Source organism: Ambystoma mexicanum, chromosome 8, assembly GCF_040938575.1.
Source record: "Ambystoma mexicanum isolate Mex_15411 chromosome 8, UKY_AmexF1_1, whole genome shotgun sequence".
Classification (NCBI taxonomy): Eukaryota; Metazoa; Chordata; class Amphibia; order Caudata; family Ambystomatidae; genus Ambystoma; species Ambystoma mexicanum.
The window spans coordinates 340,983,717-340,996,616 of record NC_090929.1 but is presented as its reverse complement, the minus strand read 5'-3'; the positions used below and the strand labels follow the sequence as shown (position 1 = coordinate 340,996,616).

At 43.9% G+C, this 12,900-nt stretch overlaps 1 protein-coding gene across 3 annotated transcripts in view; it reads right to left on the bottom strand.

The window, feature by feature from the left end:
• NOXA1 (NADPH oxidase activator 1) overlaps positions 1-12,900 on the bottom strand; it is a 288,049-nt gene that overhangs the window by 213,128 nt on the left and 62,021 nt on the right. The window contains exon 1 of one of the 3 annotated variants that reach the window (XM_069609784.1): positions 8,109-8,450. The exons of 1 other annotated variant lie outside the window; for it this stretch is intronic. In XM_069609784.1, the coding sequence (XP_069465885.1) occupies positions 8,109-8,282 (174 nt within the window). In that variant the 5' untranslated portion in view covers positions 8,283-8,450. Of the gene's footprint in view, positions 1-8,108; positions 8,451-12,900 lie in introns of those variants that run through there. One more of the 3 variants, XM_069609786.1, reaches the window with a different exon arrangement.

The window sequence follows — 12,900 nt, the reverse complement described above, 5'->3', positions numbered from 1 at the left end:
GTTGCGGTTGCGAGAGGACTCTACAGCTTTTGCTCCTGAACCCTATGAGGACCTGCTTCTTGTCCTACCTTTGTTTCACCTGCTTCCACCTGGTGACTTTAAAATACCCAGAAGACCGTGGAGCGGCCGCGGAGTCTGCTGCAGAGTCTTTTGGTCTTTAGGCTCTGCAGGCTCCGCGGCGCCCCCCCAGAAAATCCACCCACTGAATCACTCAAAGACATTCAAAACCGCGCAGGTGCCCTGCTTCTCATCACGTTACATACACTCAAAGCACCGCTGCCCGCCCCCCGGGATCTCCAACCCGTGACAGGCTCCTCGCCTCCAACCTACCCATGCTCTGCATCACTGACGCCGAACTTGCTGATTGACTTGAGCCCAGTCGCGACTGCTGACAGCTGCGCTGTCCCCTCGTGTGCTCGCATCGGCTGGCCTGGAGCCGCGCGACTCACCCCTGACGCCGGAGCCTGCCTGTGCCTAGCGTACACGCGCCTCCACTCCACCTGACACCGAACAGAATCCTCTGCTGCTCGTGCTTTTGCGGTCTCGCCCCTGCCACTTAACGTGCCAACTCCCGGCATCCCCAGCTACCCTCGTTGATCGGGAGACCGAAAGGGCTTGCCCCTTGGATCCTGAAACCTCAACCCCAACCGCTCCAGAGAAACAAAACAATCATACAACCTCGTATCATTCGCTGATCAGGAAACCGAAAGAGGCCCGCCCTTGGATCCTGAAAGCACACTTGATCCTCTACAGAAGACCGAAACGAAGATACACCAGTGCAGCCTCGCTGACCAGGAGACCGAAAGGGTCCGGCCCTTGGATCCTGAAATCGCAACTCGAGCCACTACAGAAGAGCGAAACGAAGATACACCTGCGCAAACTAGCTGATCAGGAGACCGAAAGGGTTCGACCCTTGGATCCTGAAAGCGCAACCTGATCCACTACAGAAAAGCGAAACAAAGATACACCTACGCAGCCACCGCTGACCAGGAGACCGAAAGGGTTCGACCCTTGGATCCTAAAAGCGAACTTTAAAAAAAAACAAAAAAAAAACAACACGGAAGACCGCAACGAACATACATCTGCGTACCTTCATCGAGCGGGAGACCCTTGATTCCCAAACGACACACCATCTAACCCAGCTCAATCTAGCACAGTAAGCTGCCTACAACCCTACTCTCGGCCCTGAAACAACTTGACCCCATCAAATACCAAAACGTTTGAATCAGACAAAGACAACAGCAGCAAGCCCTAACCAGGGGGCCAGTACTCTGAGAAACCAAACAGAAACCTCGCAAAACCTAAGTCTAGCAATCTACAATCGGGAAACAATGGCTACAAGTCGCACCAATAAACAAAACCCAACTCAACGTCCAAAAACAAGACAAACAACCAAGACCGCGATCGATAACACCACGGAGCAAGATCCACTACAGCTAACATTGGAACAATCCTTCAAGAAAGTGACACTGTACAAAGAAATTCCAAAGTCCCTGACACAGTGTGCAGATTCTAATCAGAACTCAGAAGACGCCAGAGTCCAAATTCTAGAAACTGTTAATTCCACTGTAACATCCCCCCAACTATCAGTGGACTCACACAGTACAGTAGAAAATCAGCAAATAATCTCATCTGAGGTAAACAGCCCGGACACCAAACCTCAGAAACCAAATACAAAACCTGGACAACCCATTATGTCCGTGCCATCATTACCGCCTCTCCAACTCGAATTTGAACAACAACTGATCAGTCCTTTAATTGCTCTGAACACAAACCACCAGCCCACAAAACAAGATCCTCTAAACAACGTGATACAAGACACCTTGACAGACCTTACAACCAGCAACAAAGAACCCATGGAACTTACAACCAAACAGCTGCAGACAACCAGAAAACAGGACTTAACACCGGACAAACAAATCCGAAACCAGCCATCCGTGAAATCGAAGAAACTACACGAAATAGATAGCAATCCTCAGGAAATGGCTAATAATCAAGAACCAAAACTCACAGCTGACCCTGTTGTCTTCAAGCTAACCGCAACCTGCCAACAAATTGAACGAACACAAGACCTAACTACAAAACTAGCAGTTCCAACACCAGACCAACTGAAGCAAAAAGAAAAAGCAAGATTAGCACGGCTTGCATGGCTTAAAACCCACAACTCCGCTAAATCCACCAGCACAGTGGAACCAACAACATCCAAAACAAGAAACAAATTGGCAAAACTATCACTGGACATTACTGAAATCGAATCAATCATGACTACTGCAGAAAAAAGAAAAGAAGTATTTGGAGAACGAACAGAAACAAATCAAATGCAATCAACCTCAACCCCATGTATCCCCTATGGAAACCAAAACAAGCAGATGAAAAAGGAATGACAACCAGAACGTAAAACTGTCCCATCACGATTCAACTATGACTCGGATGAATCCTACTATACCCCAGACCCAATAATCAAGAACCAAAAACCAAAAGACCCCCAACAGAAAAACGACAATCATGAACAAGATGAAGAAGATACACACCCAAGAATCCCAACAACAATGTTAGACTTACAAAATATGCTCATCGCAACACTCTCCCAGTCAATGATCCCCTTCTTGAAACTACAAGAAGACTTGAAAGATTCAATAAAAGATCAAGCGACCCTTCTAGCACTAATCCATTCAAAACAGATACACATCGAACATTTTGTCTCGACAGTGGAATCAAGACTGACAATAGAAGCAGACGAGACACACCGGTGGCAACAAAGATTAGCTGAGATCGCAAGAGGAGACCGACAAGAGAAAACAAAACTTACAGGAGAACTACTACAGATGCTCAAAGAACACCATCAGCAACAAGCAACCAGACCAAACGACCAACGGCTACAAACCTCGCCGCTTCCAAAATCACCACAATGCCCAATTCAGATACAACCACTACCTGAAACAATCACAGATCTTGCCCAACAAACACTGAAAGAACCAAGTCAAAATATTACCAACAAAAAAACAGAAACCATTATCTCAAGCAACATAACAAAGAATCCAAAGGAAAACTTTCAGATTTTCGAAAAAGAAAAAACAACAAACGAAATAAAAGGCACCCAACAGAAAAATAACAAAAAACGACAAACGGGCTTGCGAGCGTTTCTAAGAAATATAACCCAGAACACCCAAACTGCTCAACAACCAAAGAAGAAACTAACAGCTGCCAACACACAAAGCATTAAAGTTCAGCTAGCCCAGACAAAACCCAAACTAGCGCAACCTACCCTGCCACAATCGCCGATCGACGAGGAATTGCTCGACATGACCACCCATGAAGACCAACCATTAGAAAACAATCAACACTCTCCACAACCAGTAATCCAGACGAGCTACATAATAATCGACAAATACGCCTCAATACTCGACCAACAATCGAATCAAAATCAAGACAACTCTACTGAAATCTCCCTAGAAGAAATCTCAATGATCTCAATGGAAAACATCTCAACACCCACAACCAGAGATGAGCCCTATGACCCCATCTCGTCGATCTCGATAACAACAACACCACAAGACCACAGTCAACACAGCCAGATCCGACCAACATTCGTCAATCCATTACGACAAAATGAAACATATGAAATCCACATTGAAAATGCAAATAAAAACCAGGAATCGGTAATTCTAAATAGAACAAACCTATTACGCCTTTTTGGCGTAATACCTCGCCTGAACAAACTCACAACAAAAGATATTGCTCTGATAACCTTTAAAGACGACCGGAACCTGGACAAGATCGTCATAGAGCTCCCAGACCCAAATAACCAAGAACTCATCATATCAACAAGAAGACAATTACACAAATTAGGTTTCTCATGCTGGGCATCAACATCCTCAAGAATACCAAGCAAACCAAAATATAAAGCAACCACAAGTTACGAAGGAAAATACATCGAACAAAGGAATCAAAAACAGGCAACTGACGATAGATACTCAAATCGTGCCTCAGAAGAAGCAGACTCAAACAGAATTAACAAACCCAACAGAACTAGCTTTGAAACTCCCTCATCAGACATTGCATCTACAGAAGACTCAACAAGAAGCCAACGTCCAGACAGAGATGCCCATGCAATCAGAAGAATCTATGACTTCGAAAACACCTTTTCAGAAACAGAATCTACAGAATACTCAATGAACTCAAACTCATAACAATTAATGAACTATGGATTTAATTGGTCATTGTGCTCGTGGAACACCAGAGGTAATCTACATCTATTCACGGACACAGCCGCTGAACTAGAGCAATACCATTTCATATGTCTCCAAGAAACCTGGCTCAGCGACCCACCGGCATGCGATGGTTTTATCACATTCCTAAACCCAGCTATCGTACAAAAACAAGGAAGACCTGCTTCAGGCTTACTCACCCTAATCAAGATAAACCCTCACAGCACAGCAATACTCTCCGAGAATATAAACCCTTGGACGCAACTGACCATAATAACATCTACAAAAAACCAGCAAAATCGAGAAGACAAAAACAACTCAACAATCCTAATCCTAAACCTCTATTGGAACCCTCTAGCAATATCAACAAACATGTTCCTAGACGGAGTTTTCATCTCAATTGATGAGGCCACAACTAAATACCCGTTATCGGAAATAATAATCTGTGGCGATCTGAACATCAAGTTATACGATAAAAACGGTGGCCTCTTAAAGCACTCAGAATTATCGCCAAATGCAAAGAGATGGATAAAAGAAACCACGACACGCAACCTACTCCTTCTAAGTCAAGGGAACACTTCGAAATCCTATACACCAACATGGAGCAGAGGTTCGTCCCATGCAATCATCGATTATATATTTCTATCTGAAAAACTTCACCAATCAGTCACAAACGTACAGACGATATTAACGGACAGGAGCGACCACAACCAGCTTACCGCACACTCTGAAGCGACTCTAGAAAAAACAGTGACAGCACTACCACCTCCTCCATTAGAACTAAACGGAACAACAACAAGACTGAGAATCCCACAAGCATTCTTAACCTCACTACCGGAAAAATTCCAACAGGCAAGACTGTCAAATGCTATAAAAATCGACTACGAATGGATCCTAATCCCATTCCAACAAACCAGTAAAAATCGCCCGCAGAAAGACCATCGACATTCCTACAACCAAGAAATTGCCGAAAGGAAAAAAGCCCTAAACCGAACAATAAGACAGTTAAAGAAAACTCCAGCTCTCGATACCTCATACCAGATCAAAATTCTGAAAAACAACCATCGAAACTGGACTAAATCACAAAAAAGTCTCATTCAACAAGCAGATGCTGAACAAATACTGAAAAGCCACAAATCCCACAATACAAAAGAACTTTGGAACCTACTCAATGACAATCAACAAAAACAGCATAAGCTTACAGCTAATGTAACCCAAGAAAAATGGATAACGCACTTTACCACCATTTACGCACCACGAGAAACAGCTCAACAGAATACACAGACTACAGCAGACCCAACATGGAAAGTACACGCAGAATTTGAAGATTTCATCTTCCTGATTAACAAACTCAATACTTCTAGAGCACCAGGCCCAGATGGACTATCTAATGCCATAATCAAAGAAGATCCAAGCGCTTGGGCAAGCCTCCTATGCCACATTACAAACCTGATCAATAAACTGCATAGAATACCTAACTCCTGGAGAACAGCAGTAATCGTACCAATCCATAAACAAGGCCCTAGAGAAGACCCCCAAAACTTCCGTCCGATTGCCCTGCTCGATCCGCTAGGAAAACTATTCGCAACAGTACTTCTAAACCAACTCACTGCGTGAGCCATAAAAAACAACAAATTCTCGACCAGACAAACAGGATTTACGGCCAATGTTGGAACAAACCTCAACCTGATGTTACTACAAGTAATTAAACATGAAGCTATCAACTCCAACTCGACAATTTACACAGCATTCATTGACCTAAAAATGGCTTTTGACGCAATCTCGCGCGAAAAACTATGGTCGAAACTTAGAACATGGAACTGTCCATCTGACATCCTAGAACCGATTATTCTACTGTATTCAAAAACCACGATAAAAGTTAGATTGTCGAGACAAGGAACTACAACACCTGCCATACCAACAGAAAACGGACTCAAACAAGGCTGTCCACTCGCAGCGACACTCTACAACTTGTTCACTGCTGATATTGAAGACCATCTAAAATCACACAAAACCAATCCCCCTAAAATCAACTCAATCCCAGTCCCAGTCATGGCATACGCCGATGACATCGTGTTACTAGACAAAACACCGACTGGGTTACAAACAATACTGGCAGACCTAAGCCAGTACATGAAAAAAAATGAATTAACGATCAATACGGAAAAAACAAAGACAATGACTCTCACCAAACCACTAAAAAAAAGAATAAACCAGCGTATCTTTACGATCGACAATGTTGAAATAGAAAATGTTACTGCGTTTAAATACCTTGGGATCACAATAAACCAGTCTAAATCAGAAGAGCAGTGGCTAGACAAAATCGAACAAACATCACAAACGCTATCAAGACAAGGCTGCCTCCTTCACAGAAAATACGGCAAATTCTCCTTCAAGCCAATTATCTCCTACTACAGACACAAGTACATTCCGATTCTCACCTATGGTACTGAAGCAATGCTGAACGCTCAGAGAGTCAACTGGACAAAATATGAAGCGGATTTCTGGCGTAAAGTCCTTCGCCTCCCGCAAACATTTCCAATGCCAAGAATATGCTACAAACTGGCAACTCAATCAATTGAATCAGTCGTACAATGGAAAAGACTAGACATTTTTCGCAAAATATTGACAGACGGGAAAACTCCAGCAATTCAAATACTGCGACATAAAGAAAACACCTTCAACACGACAATATTGCAAAAATGGAAAGACACAATGAGAAAAGAAATGGTTAGTGAAAATATCACAGAAGAACTACTCATACTTCGCCCACAACACGCAAAAACAAAACTGCTGCACAATGACTGGATAAAGACCATTCAACAAAAAAATACCTACAAACAGAATCTACACTGCACAAAAGACAACAGGAGAATCCACGAACCACTAGCCTACCTGCAAACCTTTCCAGACCAAACCATTCGAACAACATTTCTAAAAATTCGCCTAAACATTCTCCCTACAAAAGCATACCTAGCTACAAAAAGACAGATCAAGCAGGAAGACAACTATTGCAGGTTCTGCAAAGACCAAAAAATCGAGGAAACCATATTCCACCTCGTCATGGAATGTAACGAACTCGCGTCACAACGCAAAGAATTTGGTGCCTTTTACCAACTCTCATCGATACAAATGTGTACGCAAGAAAGATGGACCGCTCTCCTCAGCGGCCACAACAACAAGTACACTTACACAATTGCTCTCTTTTTATCTTCTATACTCGAACTAGACAAACAAAATTAAAAAAAAAAAATTAAAAAAAAAAGCCAATCCAGCTTAACCAAATGATGAAAAAGTTTTCAAATAAACTACAGCATCAAAAAAAAAAATAATAAATAAACAAACTGCGGCAAGTTTAGGTTTGTGTGCTGCAATTCTTTGGTGTGCTCGTGCCAGGCTGGCATAGGGATGGAAGAAGCGGCCACGTATAGACGCTAGTATAGGTTGTGATCCAGAGGTCAGAGCAGTAGGGAGTCAAAAGCAGCCCTTAGAAATGAACTGGCATATGGTCATGGCGCTGCTATAGAGTATTCCCCGTGGTCGGGTAGGGCTGGGACAGAGTCAATGGCATGACTGGACATATGAGCGTCTTTTCAAAGCAAGCTGCTTCCATTTGACACATAGAACCGTGCGTGGTCAGTTCAATGCTTCCATCCCTCGTTAGTTAGCGTGGGTGTGCGCTGCAGTGTGCAGGAAGCTCAGGTCACTCCCGTGGTCACATTATCGTGTGTGGTGTGCCACACCTGTGTGGGCTGCGGTGTAGGATGTCACCCCCTTCGAAACGTTGTAGGGTCCAGTCTAGGCGGGGGATACTGCAGTGTGTAGGGCTGCGGGTCACTCGTCTCTTCCGGCGCGGTGTGTGCGCCCTGCCTGTCGGGTGCGCGCGCGTCGCTGCCTCACCTGCACGGCCTCCGGCAGGTCGCCTCGCAGGAGGTAGACACAGCCGATGTTGAACCAGATCTTCGAGTGCGGCTCCTCCACGCTTAAGAAGATTTTCAGAGCCCCTTCCAGGTCGTTGTTTTCCAGGGCCACGACGGCCTCGTGCCATCCTTTCACCAGGTCTTTGTACGGCATCGTGCCCGGTGCACAGGTGCCTGTCCTCGGAATGCTCCCTGGCAGACGGGTTCGGTAATGCGCGGAGACAACTGCACCTGTGCTGACCAGGAAGTGTGCCTGCCTCTCTCTCTGCTGTGCTTTAATTACACAGAGGCCGGTGCACTCCTCCCAGCCCGAGAAATTCCTGAGTTGCTTCAGCATGGAAAGAGGTCCCTGTCGTTTTAAGCACGCAGTATTCATGTGACTCACTCAGCCCTGCTCCCGCCTTGAGTCTCTCGAGGTCCCAGTTTAGGTGTGAATGCCTCACTAGTCCCCTGCTTTCATTTCCATTCTGGTGCGTGTTGATTTATTATAGCTTAGCAGCAGTGATCGAAGTGAGCGGGAACGGTCGGGAGCGGTGTTCCACTACTTTTCTGTTTTTCTGTTTACCATTCCTCTACTTTTTACGACCATAGTCCCCATTCTCTAAAGAGGATTTGTCCATTCGTGTCCCTGTGCACGCTTAAAGTTTTAATAGGAGCCTTTGTTACCAGTCACTTAACTATTGCAATGCCCCAGCTGCAACACTTGTAATATGTTGCACTATGCATCCACCTGCCCAGACGACAGTTCCACTACTTTTTTCGGTACACTTCTACCACTGCTTAGCAGGATGCAAAGGTATTACAGGCGTGGGTGAACTTCTGCTGACCGACGTGGAAAACCCTTAGGTGTATGCACTTAATTCCTAATTAGTTGACCTTATGCATCCTCGCCCCTGCCACACGACTGCTAGTAATTCTCCTGGCCCCCCCTCTATTAGGGACGGCGGAAGGATGGGGTGGGCGATGCCGATCTCCTATTGTTACAATCAGGGCAGTTTTTGGCTTTGCAAATCTCAATCCAAGTCTCCCTTCCCAGAGAGAAAAGTGCTTTCAAACCCACTCACAGTTCTGGGAGTTTTAAGTGCTCCATTCCCCTCGCCCAGTTTTGAAGAATCCAGTCATCTGCTTCCATCCGGGTTGAACCCTTTGGGCTCTTTGAGACGAGGTAACACTCTACAGCGTGGATGGGGATGGAGAAATTACTCAAACAGCAATAATAAAACCGACTCTGGAAGTTGGCAAAAATAACAATTATCTAAAACAGGGCGGACATCGTCGGGTGTCTGACAGCAAGATCTCAGCGAAAAACAAAAAACACAAAAAACACGTTTACATACTAAAAACTCGTCATTATTGACGTCATACTACGTGGCAAACTGAGAAAACGTATGTGTGTCTATGATTGGGTAACAAGGGACATCTAGATATACTTTCTATGAGGGTTGGTGTTGTGATTGGGTCTCTACTGTCAGGTGGGCAACTCTGCCCACCCCTAGTGCAAGTCATTGTGAGTGTTGTAAAATACACAACGTCTCATTGGACCTCTAAACTATAGGGCTCTTTGGTACGTGGCCATTTGGTTGGCACGCTTGTACCATTCTGGAATATTCCACTCGTTAGCAGCATGCAAGCTGGTACCCCAGGTGCTGGCGGTTTCAGCCGGTCATGCCTCGCCACCCAATTAGCCCATCATCCATCATCACTCAGCCATCATCACTCAAGCTGTCTGCCATGAGACTAGTCTTTGAACTCTGCTTTGCAAAGTATTACTGCTCCTGGGAATAAAAAGGGAGTGTGCGCATGACCTTATCTTCTGGTCTTGGCGTATCCTGCCCAAAGTCTATTTTCAACTGTTCATGTGACCGGAGACCACGTTTTGAGTTTTCTTGTTGTATTTAATAATATGAAATGTATAAAACTTGGCACTCAATGTCCTTCCGCCGCACCTTAGGAGTTCGGCTCTCGCCTTCTCGTCCATTGTATCTTTTCATTATAATTAACTAGTTTCGTGGCTGCCTCATCCCTTGACACTGGGCCAGGCAGGCCTCTTTGATTCTTCTTCCATCTGAGGTGTTTCACTTTACTTCATGTGACATCAACAGTCTCGTCTTTCATCCGTCTTCATGTGCTCTTCAGGAATCATTCCCAGGAGGCTGTCAGTTCTCAGTGGATACATAAAGAATAGTTCCCTTAATGGATACTTAGCTTCAAAGGCTGCTCGTATTATAGGCATCAATACAGGTGTCTTGCTTGTCACTATTTCTGGTTCCCAACATATAGGTAACTTAGGGGCAGGACTTCCTGTAGATGCTTTTGACTCCTCCTCTAGACTCCCCCCTCTGGTTGATTCATCAACCACTCTCTCAACAGACTATGCACCTAAACATCCTCTCTTGAGGAAGTGCTTCTTTGGAGTCCATATCTGCATCACACCTTTCAAAGATCCTGCTGACTTTACATGTTCGTCAACACTCCAGGTCATGTGGCTGCACTTTCCACTCGGGCTGCAGTAGATCCATCTTCCCACATACCTCTTGTGGTCTCTTGGATATAGGAACTTTTTTCCCTCAGGTGCATGGATGCTAGCTTTTATTTGATTTCTTCGTAAATCAGCTCTTTGGGTTCAAATCATCCAGATTCAACATCAATCATGATCTTCATTCCTACTGCTTTCTTTGCTGTCTTCTTGCTGTCATCTTGCGCTGTGTGATTATTATCTTGTTCACACAGAATCCAAACATTATCATCAGCAGTAATGCTCCAAGGAACTTGAAGATATTCGTCCATTATGGTACCCACGAGAAGATTGCTGCAAACCAGCTGTCATCTGCAATATCTTCCACTTCATCTTCCATCTTGCTATGTAGAGTTGTCAACAACGTTATGGTCTCTGTCAAGGTCCCATTATCTTCATCATGAGCAGGTCTGAATATGCACCAGTAGCCAGACACTTCTTGGAACAAAAACGCACAATAGCTCAAATCAAGTTTCAGATACTTGAAGTGGTGAAACGCCCTCCAAGGGGTGGCAGCTATCATGCCCTCCTCCTTCAAAGGGAACTATATTGGATCCATTTATTGGATACCGTGCAACCAAAGGGTTTAAATGAAGACTATTCACTGAACTGTTTTTTTATGAAGTTCTATACATTAAGTTCCATGGCTGCAATGTGGTCCACCACTTGTAGGTTTGCTATCCATCATCTATTAGTAATGTTGTTGTGTAACAAATGTACTGGACTGCTTTTTGTGAATTGCTTGTGATTAAGTTCCATCCATTGAATTTTATGTCTGCACTGTTGTCTTCCACTTTAAGGACTGCTGTACATCATGTATTGGAAATGCCTTAATATAACGGACATGTTGGATAGAATGTATTTGATATCACTCTTTAACATAGATATGTACTATAGCCAATCTGCAATAGATAAACGTGAGTCATTCTGGTTGAATCCGCAACATTTTGATACCGTAGAGTACCTTTACTAGGATTGAATAACCCACTCTAAATTCCTGATAGTTCTCTTTTCCATTGTGGTCCAGAGTCATCACCCTCTTATTTACCTTTTTTCCCGCTTTACCCTCTATACTATTTTCGCTGGATATATATCTAAATTCCGACCCACTGTACTATCGATCGGGACATATGTGGATCACTGAATCACACATCTTCTCCTTTCTTACATTCCTCTACTTGACTCTGTTTTATCACGCACTTTTCTCCCTATAGTAATCATCTACACATCACTCGTACTCTGCGCCTGATAGCCTCTTTTCCGTCGTGATTACTTTTGTCGTTATTACCATTATTACCATCATTTCTGGTCCTTTTAATATTATTATTCTTCAGCTTATTCTTTATTATTTTTTCTTAACAGGGATTGTTTACTCAGGATCTCTATTTCAGATGCAGCATTTATTTAAACGTAACTTGATAACGGACTCTGAGGTCTGACTATATTTACCCATTGTAGGTCTAGCATTCTTGCTGATCTTGTTAACCTACCCAAGATGGCACTCACCGTTCCCTTAGTAACGGGCTTGTACGCTCTTTCTCAGAATGAGGCCCAGTTACTTAAACCTGTTCAAGATGGCGCTCTCAGTTACCTTGGTGACAGATGCATGGTTCGGCACTCTGAGAAGAGCGTCCCCTCTTGAAGACGCGATTATTGTTAAGACTCTTTTGACTTAACCCTCTCTACACAGGGACTTGTCTACTCGTTTTTAGAGATCAGATCCGGACATTTAAATAGTGACAATCTTCGCTCTCTTTTGCCCTAGAGATACCGCACAGCGTTTTTGCACCAAGCAGTTTACTCACCTATGTGCTCCATTTTTTTTAACACGCCCAACAGTATTCTCTGCGCCCGCACTCTGCTTGAAATTAGGATGTAAACTCGTCTTTTGAGCTATGTTCAAACTATTTGATACATATTATTCTAGACATATATTCAATGGTTGTAGCACGATGATCCGGACTACATACATAAGCCTGATACTTATACATTACTCCTTTAATATTTAGATGTAAGAATTATCGCATTCATCCGCACATGCAGCTCAACGTACTCTGTGAGCCACAAATTCAGATCAGCTTGAAATCTCTTCTAATCCTAAACGCTGTTATCAGCATTGGGAAGTGACACACGGTATCAGAGGTGAGCTTCCCATACTGTCGATTACCCTAGGGCAATTATAGATATCTGAGTCAGTACTATGCACAGTATTCCTTTACCTTTATGGCTTATTTTTTCTTTTAACTTTAGGGTTCAC